Source organism: Podarcis liolepis (assembly GCF_965112155.1).
Source record: "Podarcis liolepis genome assembly, chromosome: 8".
NCBI classification, from domain to species: domain Eukaryota; kingdom Metazoa; phylum Chordata; class Lepidosauria; order Squamata; family Lacertidae; genus Podarcis; species Podarcis liolepis.
Window position 1 is genome coordinate 54721007 of NC_139560.1, and position 24273 is coordinate 54745279.

General features: G+C 41.4%; 1 protein-coding gene across 1 annotated transcript in view; it reads left to right on the top strand.

The window, feature by feature from the left end:
* The window catches only part of ZNF407 (zinc finger protein 407), a 337553-nt gene that overhangs the window by 108737 nt on the left and 204543 nt on the right, over nt 1-24273 (top strand). Inside the window, exon 4 of the mRNA XM_083518448.1 lies at nt 22068-22142. Coding sequence (XP_083374574.1) covers nt 22068-22142 — 75 coding nt within the window. The remainder of the gene's footprint in view (nt 1-22067; nt 22143-24273) is intronic.

Genomic DNA, 24273 nt, shown 5'->3' on the forward strand with positions numbered 1-24273 from the left:
CTTTGATTACCTTTGATTACCTTCTCATCAGGGCTTTGACCTTGTGCCATCAAGTCAATGGGTGTTTTACTAGTGACTTCTGTAAATCTGAGCTGAGTCTCTGAACTGGTAGATACTTCACTTTCGTCGTCATCAGTCTTAGCTTATGCCAAATGTGTAAGGCAGTTTGACAGCTATCACTGTAAATGCCCGTGGACACCACTGATGAGCCAAATGCTAGATTAGAAAAATGAGTTGTGATTAAATCTTGCTGTGTCAGTCATGCACGGTCCAGTAACTGATGCTGCTCTTTTAATGTCCTGAGTAGTTTCGTGGTGATGGCAGGCAATGAGGGAAACGAAAACGTATGCCAAACTTTTTCTTTTAGAGAAAATATTGAAGGCACATAGGGTGTTGGGGTTTTTTAAGTGTGAATGGTGTTTTTGATAACTGAGGCTACAATTCCATTCATATTTTATTTTGAAATGAATCCTTTTGAAATCAATGCAACTTATTGCCAAATAAAGATGATTAAAATTGATTGCTATAATGATTTGCAGTCTAAAGGAATGCTTTGCAATGTGTCCCTGATCAGGGTTGTGGATATACAAGAGTTAGGTAAAGGAGGGTAACCCAATTTTTTGTAAAAAAAATTCTGGGAAGGTGTGGGTGTTCATGTTCCTGGTGTTCTTTAGCTTCCTTTCCAGGCTATAGTCCCAGGGCATGTGTAGGCAAACTATGGCCCGGGGCCAGATCCGGCCCAATCGCCTTCTAAATCTGGCCCGCGGACAGTCCAGGAATCAGTGTGTTTTTACATGAATAGAGTGTGTCCTTTTATTTAAAATGCACCTCTGGGTTATTTGTGGGGCATAGGAATTTGTTCTTTTTCTCTCTCTTCAAAATATAGTCCTGCCCCCCCCCCAAGGTCTGAGGGGCAGTGGGTCGGCCCCCTGCTGAAAAAGTTTGCTGATCCCTGTTCTCGGGGCAACCAGCAGTTTTACCCAAGTGCTGTTTCTGGTGTGGGTATAAGTAATGAACGCACTGCAGCTTCTGCTTTCTTTAACTGTACTAGGACAGTTCTTATGAAGCATAATCTTGCCTTCAGTTGTCTGCATTCTGAAGCAGCCTAATTTTTATGGAATCTTACAAGATGTTTTGAAACAGATCTTCCTACTCACTCTATTCCATAAAGTGGTTTTGTGCTCTATGTCCATTTGTTCTTCTTTCTGCTTTAAGTTTGGGGTGGGTGGTGGGATCTGTTGTGCTTTTTATTTCCAGCTTGGGAAAGAGAGTACAGTGTTACCTCGGGTTAAGTACTTAATTCGTTCCGGAGGTCCGTACTTAACCTGAAACTGTTCTTAACCTGAAGCACCACTTTAGCTAATGAGGCCTCCTGCTGCCGCTGTGCTGCCGGAGGACGATTTCTGTTCTCATCCTGAAGCAAAGTTCTTAACCTGAAGCACTATTTCTGGGTTAGCGGAGTCTGTAACCTGAAGCATATGTAACCTGAAGCGTATGTAACCCGAGGTACCACTGTACTGTATAGAGAACGTAACTTAGTGCTCTCAACTCATTTGTTTTACAGGATGTTTTGTGCCCTTCTGACCGTAATGGAGAGAACTGGCTTAGTGTTAGTGGAAAGTTGTTAAAGAATGGGTTTGCGGGCAGAGTGCGAGGGAGGAATGGGTATGCGAGACAGTGAGAATGTTTAATTTTGTGAATGTTCTGCTATTATGAGTGTGAAAATATGTCAGGGTAATACATATCTGGAGGACAGAAGATGGAAATAAACAGAATTCCAGGCATGTGCCCAACTGAATGGCAAGAAACAGTATGCAGACACTATGCCACTCACAGATTTAGCACTGTGGGTTTCTTGCTCATTAAATCCAAGAGAGAATATTTCTTGTAGTGAAGTAGAAAGGAAGGCTGGGTGGGTACATTTTCTCACCCCAGCGCAGATAGGCAGGCCATGACATTCTTGTGAAGAATTTGCAGTCGTGAGGGAACGTAGCTTTTCAGAACTTTTAATAAGGGGAACAAATTAACCCTTTTGTGGTTGCTACCAGCTACACGTTGGAAACATCCTTTTCTGTATTGCCTAGGTAAATTCCTCATCCTCTCAGTGGTGTTCTTGGAAGCATATGGCTGGTTCAATGGAAAGCATGCAAAAGAAGGGAAACTGCCATGTGTTATCTTTAGTAAGAAGTATCCATTATTTACTTAGAAGTTAATTTTTGAAAAGCAGCTTTACTTTAAAATAGGAAAACTCTGAGCACAGGGAATTTCCAGCTACCTAAGTCAATGAGCTCCAGACTTTGTTTCCTCAGCAACTGAGCTATGTCCTGAGGGTAAAAGTGGTAACAGTTTTTGAAAACAAATCCGTCCTTTCTCTGGGTGTCTAAATGAGTATTTTTTGTTTTTATCTTGGGTGGAGGAAAACATAGTGGTAGCTTCAGTTTCTTTTTTCTGTGTGGGTTTATTTATTTGGAAGCACACTTTTCGTTCTCTAAAATCTTAATGATTTAGTTTTGTCTCTTTATCTTTGAATTTATAAGTTTGAAGACCTCCGCAAGCCAGGTCCTTTGAGAGCAGGAGAAGGACATTTTATCAGGCCCTTGGATGTTCAAATTTTGGAAGGTTTGTGAATAAAATAGGAGAATAGGAGAATAACTGAAATAGGAGAAAGGAAGCCATGGGGTAGACAAAAGAGATATTTAGAGATTCAACACATTTCGGATCCCGCTGCTTTTTCAGGGAAATTCAGAAAAATGAAGATTCAAGTTTTAGATGTGCTCCCTCTTCCTTTCTTATGCTATCGATTTAGTTACATGTAGAGTTTGAAGTTCGGCAAACATATATAAGGGATCTTGCAAAGCATTTTAGCTGTGTTACAACTTACTGAAGATGGTTATGCTCATCTCATATTTTCCTGAGCCGTAAGTTTATGTGCAAATTAATAAAAGCTGGAAATTCTAACAAGCCTATTCAAACATGTTCCTTGAAATATAATATGCATTTTTAGCATGGGTGGTGGTAAATTCCTAATGAGTTGTCAGTATTTTTAAGATCTGTGAAGTTTTCTAATTGGTATTCATGCAGGTAGCTGCAGTGGCAATAACTCCCACATTCTGAAATGTTGTGAAAGAAAGTTTACACTTCTCCTGACTTGACCAGGAATATTTTTTCTCTTTCAGTGAATACTGTGACATTCTCAATGCGGTGCACAGCATACCGAAACCATTTTTGTTTACTCACATATTATATGATGTGTGCATTATACATCTACATGGGATGAGTACTTATAAAATTGGGGAAATAGTCCTTACATTGAGTTTATTTATTCTTTTAGCCTAGTCTGTGAAGTAAATATTTTTGGATATACTTGGAGGAAACTAAGCTAAATTTTGCAATAGAATCGAAACTTTAGAAGCTAGAATATGCCTATAAGAATAACTGTCATTGCAATTGGCATTAAAAAGTCCAGCCCTGGAGGAATGTGCAATGGTAGATTTATTATTATAGGAATTTTTGGCACAATTGTAATATGATAATTGAAAGGGGCATAGAACAATCAGCAGCAGCTTAATTAAACCCATATCACAGATGTGCACTTTCTTATCATCACTACACCAGTGTGGTGTAGTGGTTAAGAGTGGTGGACGCGTAATCTGGTGAACCGGGTTCACGTCTCCGCTCCTCCACATGCAGCTGCTGGGTGACCTTGAGCCAGTCACACTTCTCTGAAGTCTCTCAGCCCCACTCACCTCACAGAGTGTTTGTTGTGGGGGAGGAAGGGAAAGGAGAATGTTAGCTGCTTTGAGACTCCTTTGGGTAGTGATAAAGTGGGATATAAAATCCAAACTCCTCTTCTTCTTCTCTGGCTCTCAGATTACAACACAGGATTTCAAGATTTAGTTTACACTAGTGAAGTAGCTTGACCAATTAAGGTAGATAATAATAATAATAATAATAATAATAATAATAATAATAATAATAATTTATTATTTATACCCCGCCCATCTGGCTGGGTGTACCCAGCCACTCTGGGCAGCTTCCATAAAAACCAAAAATACAGTAAAATATCACACGTTAAAAACTTCCCTGAACAGGGCTGCCTTAAGATGTCTTCTGAATGTCAGGTAGTTGTTTATCGTTTTGACATCTGCTGGAAGGGCGTTCCACAGGGCGGGCGCCACTACCGAGAAGGCCCTCTGCCTGGTTCCCTGTAGCTTTGCTTCTCGCAATGAGGGAACCGCCAGAAGGCCCTCAGCGCTGGACCTCAGCGTCCGGGCAGAATGATGGGGGTGGAGACGCTCCTTCAGGTATACTGGACCGAGGCCGTTTAGGGCTTTAAAGGTCAGCACCAACACTTTGAATTGTGCTCGGAAACGTACTGGGAGCCAATGTAGGTCTTTCAAGACCGGTGTTATATGGTCTCGGCGGCCGCCCCCAGTCACCAGTCTAGCTGCCGCATTCTGGATTAGTTGTAATTTCCGAGTCACCTTCAAAGGTAGCCCCACGTAGAGTGCATTGCAGTAGTCCAAGCGGGAGATAACCAGAGCATGCACCACTCTGGCGAGACAGTCCGCAGGCAGATAGGGTCTCAGCCTACGTACCAGATGGAGCTGGTAAACAGCTGCCCTGGATACAGATTTAACCTGTGCCTCCATGGACAGCTGTGAGTCCAAAATGACTCCCAGGCTGCGCACCTGGTCCTTCAGGGGCACAGTTACCCCATTCAGGACCAGGGAATCCTCCACACCTGCCCGCCTCCTGTCCCCCAAAAACAGTACTTCTGTCTTGTCAGGATTCAACCTCAATCTGTTAGCCGCCATCCATCTTCCAACCGCCTCCAGACACTCACGCAGGACCTTCACCGCCTTCACTGGTTCTGATTTAAAAGAGAGGTAGAGCTGGGTATCATCCGCATACTGATGAACACCCAGCCCAAACCTCCTGATGATCTCTCCCAGCGGCTGCATGTAAATGTTGAAAAGCATGGGGGAGAGGACAGAACCCTGAGGCACCCCACAAGTGAGAGCCCAGGGGTCTGAACACTCATCCCCCACCACCACTTTCTGAACACGGCCCAGGAGGAAGGAGCGGAACCACTGTATAACAGTGCCCCCAGCTCCCAGCCCCTCAAGACGGTCCAGAAGGATGCTATGGTCGATGGTATCAAACGCCGCTGAGAGATCCAGCAGAACTAGGAAACAGCTCTCACCTTTGTCCCTAGCCCGCCGGAGATCATCAACCAGTGCGACCAAGGCAGTTTCAGTCCCATGATGAGGCCTGAATCCCGACTGGAAGGGATCCAAATGGCCCTCTTCTTCCAGGCGTGCCTGGAGTTGTTCGGCAACCGCTCGCTCAATCACCTTGCCCAGGAATGGAAGATTTGAGACTGGGCGATAGTTGGCCATGGTGGCCACATCTAAAGATGGTTTTTTAAGAAGCGGTTTAATAACCGCCTCTTTCAGCGGGTCTGGGAAGGCTCCCTCACGGAGGGAAGCATTCACCACCCCACGAAGCCCATCGCCCAGTCCTTCCCAGCTAGCTTTTATAAGCCAGGATGGGGAAGGATCCAGGAGACAGGTGGTTGGTTTCACTCGTCCAAGCAGCCTGTCCACATCCTCGGAGGTAACAGATTGGAATTGATCCCACTCAACTTGACTAGACAGAACTCTAGCACTCTCCCGCCCCGGTCCTGCTCCCACGGTGGAGTCTACTTCTTCCCGAATCTGAGCGATTTTATCTGCAAAAAACTTTGCAAAATCATTGCAGGAGAACATGTGGCCCGTACTCATCCAAAGTAGGTTGATTTTAACTTTTGACACATATACTTTATAACTCTCTGTTATTTGGGCTTTTAGACCTAGGTGGATCAGTTGCAGAGACGTATCTTGTTCCCACCTGGCCTTGGTGCAGCCTCTGATATCTGCTTAGCACCTAAGAAGCCTCATTTGAAAGTCTGTTACCTTCTCCCATAATTTCGTAGTAAGGCTGTTACCAGATGCAGATTTCATGACTTCAACACCAGCCAACCATTTCTTTCTTTCTTTCCTCTGCCTCTCCCTCTCCCCCTACCTTTCTTTGTTCACTATCTACCCTAATGAAGAGCTCTAGAGATAGTGAAACCTTATTTTGTGATATTTTGGTTGGATTACTAATAGTATTGCCCTAATATGAATCTAGGAACCTTCAGTATAGCTACTTGCACAACTTCCATTGTGCACAGCCTTTAGTATAGCTACTGATACATTTCATTTGTAATGGCAGAGACTACAGTACAGAGGCATCGCCTGGAGATCACCACAAAGGAAATGGAGTGCAAACTTTGTCTGTCAGGCAGCCCTCAAACCCTGAGCATGAATTCTCATTTCAACTGGGGTGGCCTGCCTCAGTGAACTTCAGAAGTAGTACTTGCGTGAAAGAGTTCTCCTTCAGCAAAGTCACGACTGCAATCCCCCAGGATTCTCTAGAGGGAGTGATAATAGGTCTCAGACTCTTGCTACGGGTTCCTAGTCATAGTACGATGTTGTGGAGCAGCTCTCTCACACAAATAGAGCAGATCAATTACAGCCATTGGGGAGTTTGGTGATAGTGGGGGAACCAAACATAAAAGAAGACAGCTGTGCAAGTAGATTTCGTTACTAAACCTTTTCCGGGAAAGCCCTTATCAAGAGAGAGAGCGAAATGGGTGTTTCTTTATAAACAAGTTTTCTGTTGTAGCATACCCAATCAGTTTTTATTAATAAGTATTCAATTTGTATTTTTGTTTTCTTCTTCCCCCTCCTCTCCCCCTCTACTCATCGCCTGCTGGCTCACTCCTACATCCAGCAATCTGGGCTTCCCATTGGGCATAGGTGTGTTGCTTGACAATTTTCTTTCTTGCTTTCTTCCTTTTATTATTTTTATCTACTTACATTTAGCCATGCTTTAGAGATGGTGCAGCTTGAGGCCAGATGCAGGCGCAGTTTTGTGAAAATACACCTGGTGTCTGTTATCACATATATATATATTGTCATTTTCTCTGCAGTGGAATGAAAGAGTAATGTAACATAATTCACTCATCAAGCACTTCATGTTGTGGGTCTTTTTAAAGCCCGTATTAAGCAGTATTTTTTCAGGTACAAAGAGGTACATTTTAACCCAGAATGTTGTTGATTTCCCAACAGGATTGGAAGAGCATCAACATCTCTACAGGCACAATCCCCTTCCTGTAACTATTATCTGCCTTTTGGTTTTCCTGGCAGACATTTTCAGGGGCAGCTATTATACTGGGGCTGTCACAGCTTTAAGAACCACCACCACTTGTAAATTAAACATCTGGGCTGCAGTGAGGACATGGGATTTCAAGATGAAACGTGGAATTAATTCATAGATGCCAAACTTTGTCATATTTTGGTGGTGGACACTAATTGCCAAAGTTCAGGAACAAATTTGCTAAGCTTCTTCAGTTATTTTTGACCAGCTGGAGTTCAGAATACTTATTTCTGTAAGCACTCAGCGTCCTTTTAAAACTGAGTTTCTTAGCATCAACATTTTGAGAGCTGTACTTGCAATACTTTTCAAAATGAAACACATTGTCCTTACCAGGAGGCAGTCAGAATGGAGGAGAGAAGTGGTTGTTACAGTAATAGATGTTATATTAGGTATGCAAAAAAGAAAAAGAAAAAAGACAGTTGAATTTTAAAGCAGAATTTCCAAATGAAGTTTAATGACTTATAACATTGCATGAATTTGTCAAGACTGATCAGCTGGATTGCTGCACAATGAATACTGAAAATGTTCTGGTTTTTAGGCTTATAATCGCCTACAGGCATTCAAAAAATCAAAATGTTGTTTGATGGTTTCAGAATGTTAATGAAATTATTATTAATAGCTCATATATTAATCTTAATGGTAATATGTAAATACAGGCAAATGCAAAGCTGTGTTGACACCTAAAAGATTATTTTACTCACTGAAAAGAAACCTTGGATTAAACTCCAGAGATCAAGCATCAAACCTGCTTATAAATCCACCGAAAGTAAAAATGTTCATGATACATATTGAAAACATTAGTGATGAGATGTTGTAAACTCCAGATTCAAATTGTTTGCTAGGATAAATTTCAATTAATATTTATGAAAGTTTTTACTCAGTTAGTACTAGCCTGCTGTCAATAATTTTTCACAATTTTTTGAAAATTTATTTAATCAGTGTCACATATTTATTATCTAATAAATATACTTCTGGCACATCATTTTTGCCAACTGGATCACAATGGGCACCCATAACTATTACTAGCTGATTTTCCCCACAGAAGTAAATCAGTGCATTTAAAAATGTAAAATACAGGTAGCAAATTTTAATGTAATTTTTGAACCCTGTCCTTACATGTACATGTTTGAACTGGCAGGATAATTTCTAAGGGAAAGGGGAATCTCTTTGTTTACAGAGTGTACAGAATGTGTTGTTCCTTTTAGGAGTTTATCTGTCATTTTAAAGCTTTATTTTGCAAAAAAGGACTATACTGTCCAGGTGGGGGGAGAGGAAGGAGAGGGAGAGGAGCTTACTTTAGATATGAGAATTTCATGGCTTTTTACCTATTTGAGGGCCCTGTAGAGTCAAAAGCATAGTACACTTGCTTCCCAAGTCAAATGACAGACCGTAGCCGCCTCAGTGTCACTGTGTTATCATCTTGTGTTAGCTCGAAGCACTCCCTGAAGCCGATCTAGGTTGCCTAGTCCTAGATGAGGTCTTCATGGGTGCTGACCATAAAAAGTTCATCAAAGTAATGAGGCGAGGCGAGAGCTTGGCGCTCATGGGCAGAGCTCAGCACCAAGGAGTGTGAACCGGCTCCAGCTGTGACAATAAAACAGCAGGTGGCTGCTGTCATTAGGGGTGGCAGATGAGGCAAGGGACTAACATTCAGCCCCAAAAACTCTCATTTGTTAGCCATCGCCACTCTACCATGCAAAATAGTTTCCATCTCAGTCAATTTTACTTTGCAAAATATTACGCAGTCGCCATATGAAAATTAGAGCCTTGGGTTTGCAGGTTTCTTTTCAACTTATTATCACAAAGCTCTACACCATCACGCTATGCAGTCAATTTCTGGTGTGTGGGGTGTTTTTTTCCCACCCTTTCAGAACAATTTGAAGAGTCTTGCAGTAATGTTATAATGTGGCATTTCTATTCAGGCATGCATTTGCTGCTTAATATTTTTGAGCGTTTTCTCAGGGCTTTGTAATTGATTTATAAAAGCCAAGCTCTCTGCCTCCTTCTCTTTTTTTTGTGTCTGCTGTCTGCTGCACATATCAGCTGTAGTGCTGCTTGGCTGCATTCTTCTAGAAGTGCACTGTTACCAAATTACCTTTTGCCTTTATTTTTTCTATGCGAATCTTTGTTTGAAAATTCAGATTTTGGGGGACTGGTATTATAGGAGGTTAACAATGTCTGTCTCCACTTGCCTGCTTATATTCCACATGGTCCTGGAAGGATGTGGACCGATCAGAATTAACTTCTAAGTTTGCATCCTCTGGTAGATACTTCATTCTAATGTTGATGTTGCAGTTCAGCTCATCACCTGGACTATGTTTCGGCAGAATAGGTGTGGAGTAACCATAGCATAAGAGAATAAATTTTGAGTGGAAATGAGTGGAGAAAAGTAGAGGATATTAAAGTAGGAAAACTGGGAAGTGTCCCCCCCCTCTTTTTTCTCATCCCTATGGACATAAAGGCATTACTGGGAAGGAGGCCAAAATGTAGATAGAGACTTTCTCCTTCTTCTATGTCTCCTACATGGTGGGTGCCTCTAGGGTTACAGACATGAAGGGGATGATTTTGGCATGCTTGGGGGTTCCCCAACATTTGCATAAGTACAGTTAAAGAAAAATTACAGTGGCAGTCCGGTGTCATGGACTGGTTGGGAGCAGAGGAATGGTGGGAGGTGCCAGCCAGGGAACCCCCCAGGGAAGAAGGCTCAGAGCCTGGGGATTGGTGGTGGGACAAGAATGTGTGGGCAGAGGGAGAAGACAGAGAAGGAGATGTTGGAAGTTGAAGAGGTGGCAGGGTTTGGTGAGCAGGGAGAGTCTGTGTCAGAGAGAACTCCCGAAGCTGAAGCAGGAGAGGAGGTTGGGCTAGAGGCAGATATGAGTCTGGCTGGTGAAGAAGCACAGAGGTCTCCCCCTCCTGCTGCAACCAGCTCCCCACCCCACTCCGCCGCACGGTTTCCCAGGAACAGTGGAGGAATGAAGCAGAATGAGCAAAGGTAGGTACAGATTGCTTGGGGAAAACCCTGGAAAGGAGGAGACTTTGGCAGCTGTGGAAAAGTGGAGACCTTTAGCCTCCACAACTGCCTCATAGGAGCAAGACCTACCGAAGAAGAGTGGCTTTGCTCATTAGGATAGGCACTTGTGAGCATATCCTGTTTGTTCTAACTTATTACTGTGTTAACTTACTGCTGCTCACTCCGGACATGCAGTGTAGAATTAACATACCTAGTGTACTCAGGAACTGTGTTAATGGACATAAAAGTGGGGAGTAGAATGCTCTGCTTGGAGGGAAAGGCTGCCTGGAATCTTGAGCAGGGATATTTCTTTTAGAAGGGAGGAATGAGGCGCCGGATTTGTTGCGGGCCCTACTTGTATGGTTTTATTTCTGAATGTTCCAAGGGTATGGCTTCAATGTGTTGCAGGAGTGCTTCTGTAAGTTGATGTTTTGGTGCTTTATGACAATGCTGTATCCAGGTTTCTGAGGACCCTTGGGCAAGGCACCTGCAATGGGAATCCGCTCCCTCAGCAAGATCCATCTCCTCACCACCATTATCTCCAGCTGCTTCCTCTCCTCTTCTTACGCATCAGTTTTGCTATGTATTTGCTGATGAGCAAGCAGTCTGTGGCATCTAATGTTGCTCCTCCTCACCGTTGCAGTTGTCTGTGCAAGCTGAAACATTATCATTTCAGTTTCACTGAGCAGAGGAGGTGGATTTCCTATAGGGTTGTGGTATGGCTTCCCAACATCAGTGTAGGGATATTCAGGCCCAATTATGATGGTGCAGAACTCCTTTAGTCCTTGTCCTGGACTGGATTCAGTAATATTCTGGGTGAATATTAGAGAATCACCATGGACAAGGAAATGCTTTCTTTTCATTGCACCTGCCTATGGACAGATTGGTAACCACACCTGGGAAAGCATTCATGTTCTGCCATTTGGCAAGGCACGCTTGAATTCACTATGTGGGGGCACGTCAATCACCAGCAGCCAAATGACGAAAGTGTCAGGAGTAAACAAAGGCAATTACATAGCATTAAACCAGAAAGAATACAAATAAGTGAACAACATCTGATCAAAGAGCAGTAGATAACCTTAAACATCTCTTAAACCCATCTGATAGCTTGGTGGCAGAGGCAGATATCTGCTTATCTCTCTGTCAGATAAAAAATAATGCTGATTGCCAACCACAACAGAGGCTTGGCTCTTCAAATGCAGAATATATTTCCTTTATGTTGCACACCACGATGATATCTTTCTTCTTTTCATACTTTTTTCATTTGATCGTTGTATAAGGACATTTCAACCATTTGCGTTTCAGTGTTTGCATGTGAGACTGCTATTCCATGTCTTCTGACTCCTTTTGCTTTGCCACTGTAATAATTTCCATTGTGGCAAAACAATGCTACAAATACCCTTGCGAAAACACCTGTCTATCCCACAAAGATCATGGACCTTGTAGTCCAAAATTAAGAGAGATGTGTACGTGGCTCCTGGCAAGAATTAAAACAAGGCATAAGGGCTCTTGATGCTGGCAGATCAAAGTAGGTAGGGAAGTTTATTTGATCAGCTTCCAGGCAAAGTTGGGATCCCAGGGTTACTGAATTTCTTTAGAAAACACAAGATTCCCCCATGCATTTAAAATGTTTTTACTTGCCCTAGATGGCGGGTGGGTAATTAATAACAATATTTTTAATAATTCTCTCATTCACTGTGGACTGTAGATCACAGCTCATACATGAAAAAGCCCATGTTTCCATGTGTGATACACTCAGAATGTAAGCCAACTATACTCATCCCAGGCTAGTTAATGGCTTATGAAGTGTGTGGTTGAAGATGCACAAATCATGCCTTTTTGATACTGAGCCCGGGTGCTGGGAAACAAGCCTTTATACTGACCTCTCACTCCTTATTCTAGTTGTACTATTGTGAGAAGCCCTCCCAGTTAGAAATGTGATTTTTGTATGTTGGAAATTTTAACAAACCCCTCTTAGTGGTTTTGCGGATGTCTAAGTGATGACACTTACTGCTAAGAGGGTACAGAAGACAAGAATGAAAAGAAAGGGTGGTGCCTGATAGATTGGATAGGGGTTGATTTTATCACAACGGATATACTATGGAGTAATTGTAGAAAGTTTTGCTATATGTATCTTGGCTATGAAATTTGTAGTGCCACTGTTTAGTGGGCTGTAAACACAATTCATTCTGTAAGCGCTAAAACACCCTTATTTGGCATTGCCAAAGAAGAGCCATGCTCTCAGGTACTGTCATACTATTGGAAGTTGATGTTAATCTGTTTTTGAAGCAAGGCTCTCTGTAAAATCTAAGCCTAAGGTTGCATTTCACAACTTATGAAAAACAAAGTCTAGATTGTGGAGAGCTGAGAGGTGATAGCACAGATGCAAAAAGCACTGGGATTTTTAAAGTACTTTTTGCAGCTGTTAGATTACCAAACACTTGTTAAAGGTGATGGTGTACAGATGTTTGGATGGCAGTAAAAACAGATAATTAGAAACGTAATTACATAGTTATATTGCATACTAGTGCAACTTAGTACTTCAGCTCCCTGAACATTGGCACACAAATAGTTGGTGCCACTTGGCAGCGGAAACCTCTAATTCAGGGGTCGGCAACCTAATGCCCATGGGGCACAAGCAGCTCACGGGGGTCATTTAACTGGCCCTCGAGCTGCCCGCTATGTGAGTCCCCGTGTGCCGTTCTAAACCAGTGCAGCACTGCGTGGGACTCGCTTCCGCGGCACCAGAAATCATGCATGCACAGATGCTAGAAAATGCGTCTGTGCAGACGCCAAAAATTGCAGGCTCGGGTGCTATCTGGCCCACGGAGGGATCTCCACTGGAGTGAACTGGCCCAGGTGAGATAAACCTTGCCGACCCCTGCTCTAATTGTTATAGTATAGTGTGGTATAACAGGAGGAGTCCATCTGATTTCTCATTGCAGTGATTTCAAAAGCCTTGACCCCACTATAGAGAAGGCTTCCTCCAAAAAACTTCCCTATCAGACTTGCCAGAGTTCACACAGAGTTCGTTTCCTTATTTTAATGGATTTATATGAAACTACTTCAGTTTCTATGTTTGACTATCCAGAGACCAGGACATTATCTTCTGCCAGAATAGAAAAAAGAAGCAGTCTGGACCATCCTTTCCATTTGATCATGCAGGTCTAATAATTCTCTTACATCTTGAACAGCACATATTGATGTCACAGACACAGCAATGGAAGCATCTTGAGAGACAGTTCTCCCTTTTTTGAATGATAGATATAGGAATATGCAGGAAGAGCAGAGCTGATTGATTGATAGTGAGCAACTCATCCATAATGATCTGTCCGATATAGACAGTAAATTATTCTGAAGATTGATGCAGGTCATTGAACAGCACATCAACAAACCTGTTGTCCATCATTTTGCTGAAATGGGAGTCTGGGGCACTGACAGATACTCCACATAAGTCTACACAGTGCATGGAAGGTACAGAGAGGTTCCCTCCAATGTTTCTACATTCCAAAATGTTGCCTTCTGCCATATCATTCACACCTTCATGTGAACCTCAACTTGCTACCAACTATCTTTAAAAGCAGTGGGAAGTCAAAACTGATTAAATAACACAGTTATGGAATGCTCTTTCCGTGAGGAGGCATGCAGGTTTTTTTTATTATAAAAAACATCAAATTCTGCTTCTGAGAGTTAAATTCTACACAGTGGATGTATTTCCATTGTTAAGTCATTGCTGTTAAACTCAGTGGTCCTTATTTCTAGATCAGTTTGCTTTAATGATAACCTATGCTGCTTCTAAAACATTATGGGCTGCATTTATGTTTGGATTCCTTTTCAAAGCTACTCATATGAATTCTCATCACCACTCCACATATTAATATGTATCATAATGTGTATCAGTTAAAAGGCTTGCTTTTTGCTTTTGTGCATGGGTGCAAAGAATGAGAAGATAAAAGTATTTTTGCTAAATGGATTGATAGGTTTAATTGCTATTCAGGATTGGAACTACAACTCTCCCTGAAATGTTTTGAAGTAGTAGAGGAAAAATTTAATCCATTAACAACATCCCTTTTCTAGCTTTACAAACAGTCTTGCTAAAGGTTAACCTACCAGTGTCAAGTTATTCTAAAACAAAATTCCAATGTTGGCAGTACTATAAGGAGAATGTGGTTTTGTAAACCAATGTTGCTAACTAGCCCTTGTTTTGCGGATGATTTCAGAGGTCAGGGGGTTGGACTCGATGGCCCTTGTGGTCTCTTCCAACTCTATGATTCTATTCTAAGTTTCATCAGCAAGTTCTGTTGCTAGTCAGTTCAAAATATGTAATTCAGATTGATAACTTAGAATTCTCCATGGAGTAGCTGGTACCAAGGTATAACTTTTGAGCTTCAGTGTTTTGGATTATACAGTAGATTTTCTACTTGCATAGTATTTGCATAGAATTGTTCATACAGTATGGACATTTCCTGGTTAACAGAGCTTGGTTTCTATTACTAAAAGCAAGTCAGCACTGTTCCTTTTCAAATGTATTAGTGTTTTATAGACACTCATGTTGTTTGTCCCCAGTGTAATGAAAGTTGCTGATGATAGTTATGGTGGGCCAGAGAAATGCCTGCTTTTAGGAATCATACCTGCACATTTTTCCTCCATATGTGATGTTTGTTCTCTCAGTCTTAAAGATTTTATTTAATGGAGGAAGGGAAAAAAGGACACCATACCTGCTGCTATGCTTCAGAACCTGAGAAGTCTAGTGACAATTTACAAACATGCTCCCCATTTGTAAATAGATGCATCATTAAATCCAGTAGAACTTATTAAAAGGACATAATTTGGAATTGTGTTGAAGACATGTTAAAATATCACACTGCCCCACCCCCTGCTAAAATTTGGGCTGCCATTCTTCAAATCTACTAGCTTCATATGCTTGATCTTATTTATACTTGTTATGGAAAGGTAGACATTTGCTATATTAGTCTGTATTACCTATTCAGATTCCATCTGTTGACAGCCAGCTAAGCATATGAGCTTCATGGAAAACTTCCATGTGTTCATTAAGTGCTCTTAAGATAAATTAGGATTAGGATTCAGACTCAGGCCCCGCTTTTTGTTCAGGGAGCCTTCAAATAAATTCACTCCAGGGGGTTCCTCTGTTCCTACTGGCCCAAGGTGTGAGGACTGAGTAAGAAAATGAAAGTAGATGAACAGAGCTAAATGCCACTTGCAATGTCTAGAGAGGCACTGTTTTTATATACATATTAATAAGTGGTATGACGGAGGTACACCATTGATTACTTTTCCTGTTTAAAGTGATTATGTCAGCAGATCAGATTTCTAGGTCATTTTTCTTTGTGTGTGTTTGTTTTAAAGAGAAAAAGCCAAACAAAGATAGAGAGATTTCCTGATCTGTTTCTTCTACTCCAGCAGCTGTGTAATCCAAAGAAAGAGGGCCAAACATCTCTCTAACTCAACAATGGATTTTGTAAATAGAATGTGACCAATATCGTTTACTTGGGTAACCTTTGTTTGCAGAGTTTAAGTTTGTAGGAGCCAGCTATGGATATTTTGTTTTATTTCTTGGTATTTAAGGAATGTGCTGCTGGTTTATAGCTATACTGAAAACTACTTTATTTTTTAATGTTTCTGAACAGATTTAGTACAATTGTCTCTTATATACCAACCTGCACTTGCTGTGCTGAAGGTGATGGCATAGGAGGTGGAGGAAAACCTCTTGGATGTAAAATAATATATGTAAACATGGCATTTTTGGTTGTCTTTATGAAACTGGGTCATTCATTTGCAGTGGTGGCAATTTCTGGCGATTGTCTGATTTTTACACTACAAACACCACCATGTCCTGAACCCCTGACCCTACCTGGTGGCAAGTCAGTATGTCCACTTCCAAGTTCAATAGTCAGGAAACCATATATACAAAGTCCAAAGCCCAAGAAACTCCAGTCTGGAGGCAAACCCAAAGCACTGTCCTGTAGAGGCCATGGAGCAGCCAAGCCAAGGTCCATCCACATGGGTAGTTGAGCAGACCCAGCACCTCAGCGCTACCTCCTTTTTATACCTTCCATGCTGATTGCAGCATTGGGGGTTGATAAGGTATGCAACCCTCACCTTTTCCAAGCCTACTCCAGCTGAGGAATCACACCCCTCCTCCCAGAGCTAGCAAGCCCCACCTGGCCAGCTAGGAAGCCAGGCTGTGAGTCCTTACCTGCCTCAGCCTCCTAGGGCACCCCTCCTGCTGCTCTCTATGCCACCGTGTTCGTAGAGACAGGGGCCCCTCTGATCCTTTGCATTGACCCCCATCCCGTCACCATCCTCTGACATCCTGTGAGTACTTCCTTCCCCATCTCCAGTTTGCCCCTGTGTGTCCCAGTCCCATCTATGCTCCTCGCCGGGTTCCTCTTCCTCCTTCCCATCATCCTACCTGTTCAGGGCATCCCACCCTGGCCATCTTTTCTGTTGGTGCTGTGCAATACTACAGTGGTACCTCAAGTTACATACGCTTCAGGTGACATACACTTTAGGTTACAGACTCTGCTAACCCAGAAATAGTGCTTCAAGTTAAGAACTTTGCTTCAGGATGAGAACAGAAATTGTGCTCTGGCGGTGTGGCAGCAGCAAGAGGCCCCATTAGCTAAAGTGGTGCTTCAGGTTAAGAACAGTTTCAGGTTAAGAACGGACCTCCGGAACAAATTAAGTACTTAACCCGAGGTACCGCTGTACTTCTGATTTTTTTATATTAATGCCAGTTATGTGCTCACTGGAAGGACAGATCCTGAAGCTGAAGAGAAGACTCCCTGGAAAAGACCCTGATGTTGGGAAAGATGGAGGGCACAAGGAGAAGGGGACGACAGAGGACAAGATGGTTGGATAGTGTTCTCGAAGCTACCAGCATGAGTCTGACCAAACTGCAGGAGGCAGTGGAAGACAGGAGTGCCTGGCATGCTCTGGTCTATGGGGTCACGAAGAGTCGGACACGACTAAACGACTAAACCACAACAACATGTGCTTGAAACTTTCCTTGAGTAGATTATGATGACTGTGCCTAGTGCTAATGATAAGGGAACTCAGGAGCTTCTTCCAAATGCCTCTAATTCCCAGCACAGGACTGCATGTGAAGGAGTCATTTGAAGCCCAAGCCATGGTGCTGCCTGAGGTGGAGCAGCAAATGGTGCCCCCTCTCCCGCAAGTCAAGGTGCACAGTATTCAAGGTCAGCCAAGTTATTTAATCACCTGAGGCAGACAGTGCCACAAGCCTCTCTCACCCTTTGTGGCAGTAAAAATACTGGACCCATAAACTGAATAATTAACAATTTGCTGCCCTTTCATGACACCCAAAATCAGCTGCCTGAAGCAGCCACTTCACTCTGCCTAATGACAGGGCCGTCCTGGTCTTTTGTCAGGCCTTTTAAAGAATTGCATCTGCAAAACAATAACGTTTCTGCAGTAGCAGGATAATATTTGGTGGTGGTTTCCCATCTTTCCTCCCAGCATTTTACTAATGCTATAGGAAGAAATGAAAAGGTTATCCTGTTGACAAACATCCAACTTTCAAGAGGAGATCTGTGTTATACAAGGATTATTATGAGGAAGGGGGAATTTCCAGTATCAAAGTCAGCTTGAAGTAGCATAGATACACCCCTCTCCGACATGTATATTTCATTCTCAAATAAAGGTATTTCTCCTGCCTTGAACTGTAAAGGCATGTTTATGCTTAACTGTTGGCTTTTTCCAGGGGGGAGGGAGTAGTGAATCTTTCTAGATATTTTTAATTAGGTGTTGCATTTGACATAATGTTAAGTACATACATAAGCTCTGGCTTATTGGCCTTTTTGTTGATAGACTCCTTGTATATTTGTACCTTAATTTTATTTTTCTTTCTGATAATCAACTAGGAGGGAGGTTTCTGATTTACAAAAACAAGACTTGCTAATTTCAAATGTGTATATTGAGATGGTTCTGCTTTCTGCCCAAAAGCAATGGCATTAAATTTGGAATGCCTTGTACTCTTATTAGGACTGCGGATTTTATGTCAGTACTATCATTTTCCGTATATACAATAATTTTTGTGACACTTGCATAGTCACCATGATGATACTGCAATAGATTATTCTGAATTTGAGATGCTGCGTTGTCCATATATATATCACTCAAATATGAAAAAGGAAGAATCAATTGTATTTTAATGTGTTTCTTTTTATAAAAAATAATGAAGTCGCTATCATTTTAAACATACAGAGTTATATTCTTACACCCTGAAGGCTGCACAAAATAGAGATTTTCTGTAATAATGCGAATATGCCCAAAGTAGATCAGACGTGGAGATGAGACATTACCATATATGTAACAGAAAATATACTGTTTCTTGGCTTTTGTGGCTCATATATGCCATAATCCTACAGTATTTTACAGTTCTTGCACTGTCCATTAGTGGAAGCATGTCCAAATGAATTCAGCATTTAATGTTAAAAATCTTATAATATGCCAGCTTGATTTGTAGCCCGTCATATCATGGAATGCTAATTAAAATCATATTTTTGCATATGTCATGCCTTTCATGTACATATGCAAATAGGCTTCCAGTGCCTTTCAGCTATTAGTAATTAACTTTATGAAGGACAGCTGTAATACATAATTAACAAAAATGTTTGCAAGCCCTTTTCACACTGAAAGTAAGAGCAGTAATTTCTTTCTCTCTCTCTCTCTTTTGGTTATCAAAGATGCCATTTTAGTTTGAAGCCTCTCTGATATCTATATTCTTGAAGTGATCACATGACATAATTAAATTGATGTAAAGGCATTAACAGTGAAAGTATATTGAATAATCACCTATATGTTACAGTTAGTTGTTAGCAAAATTAAATGAAAGCCCATTGTTTTTTAACATACGACATAATGCTAGGTATTATGTTCTTTTTGTTTTTAAATATTCTGGCACCATTAGTGCCAAATCCCTGTTCAATGCCTGTAGTCAAGGAGTGATCAAATATTACATATTATTGTCTCTCTCTGCTATCCCCCTGGGCCCCGACAGTGGTAGCATTTCCAAGCAAAATCTTCCAACTGCAGTTTTACATTTCAAAGAAAACAACAGTTAAACCAAGAAGATTTCTTTGAAATTGAAATGGCACATCTCTCATTAGCCACATGGGAGGCTTTTGTGTTCACTAGTATCCTTCATTTTTCTCTTGATTCTGGCTAGCAGTCAGCAACACCTGAGATGGACACAGTTGGGTCCGGATGCACATATTGGTTAGGACAGTCATAGGCAAACTCGGCCCTCCAGATGTTTTGGGACTACAATTCCCATCATCCCTGACCACTGGTCCTGTTAGCTAGGGATGATGGGAGTTGTAGTCCTAAAACATCAGGAAGGCCAAGTTTGCCTATGCCTGGGTTAGACCAAGGTTTCAGTGGTGTATTCACGGGTGTTTGCGTGCATGGCAGCTAAGCTTTCTGTATTTGCTCCAGGAAGCACCAGTGCAGAAAATGTGTAGAGCTGCCCACAATTAACCAGTTATAGGAGAACTAAGCAGCACAACCCACCATCCCAATCCACCTCTGCTCTTTGGATTCTTATCCTTCCACAATGCATATGTCTTGGTTCCGAGTTATCTGCAAATATGGGTTGTGCTTTCTTGCCTTTTTATTCCTAGCAAGCTTGTCACCAAATATCTGTAGGATTCAAAGCAAAACAAAAACCCTCTCCCGAGAAGGACTTAGAATGTGCTTTTTCACAGTGCGATGGGTGTGCCAGTGGGTATAAGCTTCCCCAGCAGGAATAACAGAGCTCTATTCTGCACCCCACCCCACTCGGTGTGCCAGACCTTAGGAGAAAAGGGGGCCTTTTGTTCATTCTTGATCCAGTGATCTGTCCCCTACTTGAACAAGGAAGCTTCCATTTCTTGACCAAGTGGTGGGCAGGCGGATAGTGATGTGAAAGTGTGCAAAGACCTCCCATCATGGCTTGGTATGATACTTATGCTGAGAGCAGCTTTTGTCAACCTTGCACCATCTGATGGCCCCAGCCAGCACATGCTTTTGATTCGAGAGAAAGAAACTACCTGTGGGGCAAATTGCATGCCCTTGGTATCTGTATCAAGATCCTACTGTCAAAAACAAAAGTAGGAAGGAATGGTCTTTTAACAGACCCATTCTCAGCAATGAAGGGAGTCAGACAGGGGTGTGTTTTGGGATCCCTCCTTTCCAGCTTTTAGGTTTTAAGTCTGGCTAAGTTGCTTGGGAAACTGGATGTGTGCCTCCATGTCCATAGGAAATGGAAAGCTCGGTATCCTCCTTTGTGCAGGTTTTATGGTTATATTTTGTTACCATGGGTGGTTTGTAAAAGCAGGTGGACCTGCTGGCTAACCTTTGTGAGAAGGAACAGTTTCACATTAATTTTACTAAAACTAAAGTAGTTGTATTTGGGTAAGAGATCTCTCACATTTAACTGAGCAATTTCTAACAACCCTATATGACAAACTTTTTTGTTATTCAGGGGTCCATTTCACTGCTAATTCCTAATTCACTAGGATGCTATTCTTATTAATGCAAGTCATATTGTATGAGCGATCCTAAAGCTCTTTTTATACAAAGCTCCAGCCCTTAACATTTTATTGCCTAAGGTTGTTCTCTCTTCCCGCCTCCCAATATTATATATTGTAGAACTTTAAGGTCTCTGCCAATCATCAGTCCAAGAGTTGGAGAATGTTCAAAACTGCTTTCTGAAGAAAGTTTTGGTCCTACTTGTTAGCATTCCAGCTGCAATGCCCATGCATAAATGGTTTGGCCTTCTATCCTGGCTTGAATACAAGTTCAGCTCTTAAATTTCCGTGATGGAATGCTTGTTCTGGTTTGCATATTTCATAGCTCACCCTTCAATTCTCAAAAGCACGTTATTGCAAAACATACACTTGCTAGAGAATGTGATAGTGAGTTGATTACGATCCAGTCAACATGTAAATTGTGGATACGGTTTTTGTTTGTGTGAGAGAGCTTATTTGACTGATATGTTAACGGTCCATTGTCTAGGTTGTACCCCCGTATTAAGACGAACCAGGAGAAAGCTAACTATTTGAAGTTAATTACTTTGGTTCCATGTGGATTTGCTTTTAAAAATTAAGACTCCATGTTAATGCCCTCTACCTTTCTGGTTGGCCACTATCAGAAACTACTCTTGGAACAGCCTTTCAGTGTGTTTTGTAAAACTGTTATAGAATACAGTGTTCACTACATTAACCGCTATCCCCTATATAAAGATCCATGTGAAAAATATATGTCTGAATTTAGCCACAGGGATTTTTTTTGTTATATCAAGTGAGTTTGTGTGCTTTTTTTGCTTTTGATTAAGGAAAATTATGTTACATTGTGTGCTCCTCTCTTTGCATTGGCTGTAAGAGCCAAATTTGTGGCTCAACTCTGAATGCTTTTACCTTTGTTATGGCTTCTAGCAAAACAAATGAAATTGTTACTAATACTACTCTGATATATCCTTTGGTGAACTCAGCACATGTGGTTGCAGAGCACTAACCATGTTCTTAATATTTCTTGCATAGCAAGAGCCTGAGGGAAAAACAAAAATCTCATCCTTGGGCAGTGTGTGTATTTATTTTGTATAAAGAAATAAAACTGCGTTTGTGTATTCAGGATTTTTGCATTGTCTTTTGGTACCTCCCCTGTACTGTGCTGTTAGGCTGTAGCCCTGCAAAATTTCCAGGGTATGTAATATTGCGAATGCGTGATATTTAGGGGAAATAAGTTCTCTAAGCCGGAAAGATAACAAAAGACTAATTTTGTTTTTCAGGGTGGCGTTTGTAATGAAGAAGCACCTAAATACTCACTTACTTGGAAAACACGGAGTTGGCACACCGAAGGAAAGGTAAAGTAACTATTTTACGGCTCTGTTGATACACAAATCAAACTATAGGTTAAAAACTGTTCTGGAAATGTTACACAAGAGCTGCATCCTTGTTTGTTTCTGTGTGCATGCAAAAGCAGAGGTAGTAATGGTACATAGACATAATTTTGACCTGTTACTCACTTGTCCAAATAGCTGCTATGGCCCAGTGTGTGTGTGTGTGTGTGTGTGTGTGTGTGTGTGTGTGTGTGTAAGATAAGCCTCTCTCTTGCTCTCCCATCACTCCAGGTGTGATATATTATTACTCTATGGCAAAACATGGCTTGAGATGAGAAGGCAGAATACTATTAAGATGCTTGCCATCTCTGTGTTATGAACAGTATAACACAGCCACTTGACAACACCACAAAAAGTTATAGGTGTTGACAGAGGATTCATTGTTAATAGGACTGAATACTTTCATTAGAAGGTGGAGGGGATTTTACAGATCACCTAGTCAAATCCCCTCACACTGCCAGAATTCTTTAAATAAAGTTATTGTTTGACACCCCCCACTCATCTGTTCATCTGATATAACCGCACCAATCAACATTTGCTCCTATTTAAGATTTCAAGGTCTGAAGCCACCTTTGCCAACCTGCTGCCCCCTTGGAATACTTCTCCCATCGGGCTCAGCTGGCCATTTATTCAAAATTTTTAATAAAAATATTTATATACCGCTGTATCATAAAAATCTATCACAGATATTTTCAACAATATAAAAACATAAAACCAGACAGTAAAAACAAGTTAAAAGCAAAAAAATGAATACATCAGCAGGCCATTGTGGGGGGTGTACTCTTAACTGCCTGCATAGACCTGGCAGAACAGGGAAGTTTTCAGCAGGTGTTTTCCTCATATCCCCACATTGGCACTTTACTTGGTTTCTTTTGCACCACCAACTAATTGGTGGAGGCACAAGTCTTTGACCATTTTAACCCCAGGTGTTGTTTATGGGATGGCTTTGCTACACAGAGAAAGGAAGGAACAAATTGCTTGAAATTCTCCCTACCATGGTGGTCATCAACTTCTAGCTAATTCTGTAACTAACCATGGGCAATGAACAAAGTTTATGAAAACTTGTGGGGTAAAGTGTGAACCCTTTGGTTTTTTTTAGTTAGGGTTTTTGAATCTAATAACATTGTGGGACTTTCTTCCTACTAAATTCATCATTACAGTTAACGTTGACTGCCTTGAGTATTTGTTATCAGGGAATTTTGATGTTCGCTTTTTATTGAGAGATATACTAATATCTGAAGCTGTTTATCTCTTTCAGTTAAAAGATTTAGCCATTTTTGTCTTTTTTCCTTCTTGTAACAAGCTGTTGATTCACAAAAAAGATCCCTCTTTGCTTTTATCTTTTTGATGGGAAGTCATAAGCAAACACGATTAATAAGGCTGACATTACAGATAAAGTTATTGATACCCTCAAAGTGCCACTGGATTAGTCAGTTCTTTACTGTCCCAGTTTCCCAAGAGTGGATTATTTTTTTATTTCCAAGTTGATCTGTGGATACTTTAAAAATAGTCAGTATGTCATTCGTTATCTTCTAGTCCCTTTTATATCAGCTGAATCTTCCGCCATTCCAACGAGAGTTCTAGTGTTATGCGAGAGGGTGAAAAACTTTTCCCTAGCCACTATTTATAATTTTATATCAGAAAGATCTTGAGCTAAGTACAAAGTGAGATGGGGGAACTCACTGCTTGCATGAAACAACAGGTGTACCCTGTTAGACCTGGAGGAGTTTGCTTTATAAAGGATGGCTGTTCTGGAAGCAGAATTAGATTCTGCAGCACTTTCTTCTCATGTTTTATTTCATTTCCAGCGCTCTAGAAATATATATTTCTACTGAGGTGCAGTTACTGTATAATTATCATAAATACTATATAGAAGTCACTTATGCCACCCTTGTGACTATGTGTACCATAAAGAATCACACTGTAGGTATTCAGATATACTATCTGAGCCTAGGAGATATGATTTTTAGGTGTCACCTCAGATAAAAAAATAAAATAAAGGAGTGTTTTAATCTCTAGGGGTATGGAGTTAGGCTGCTGATTTCTGTTTTTTTGAAGTCCTTCTGGGTGATCCTGTTTCTCCTCTCTGTCTCCC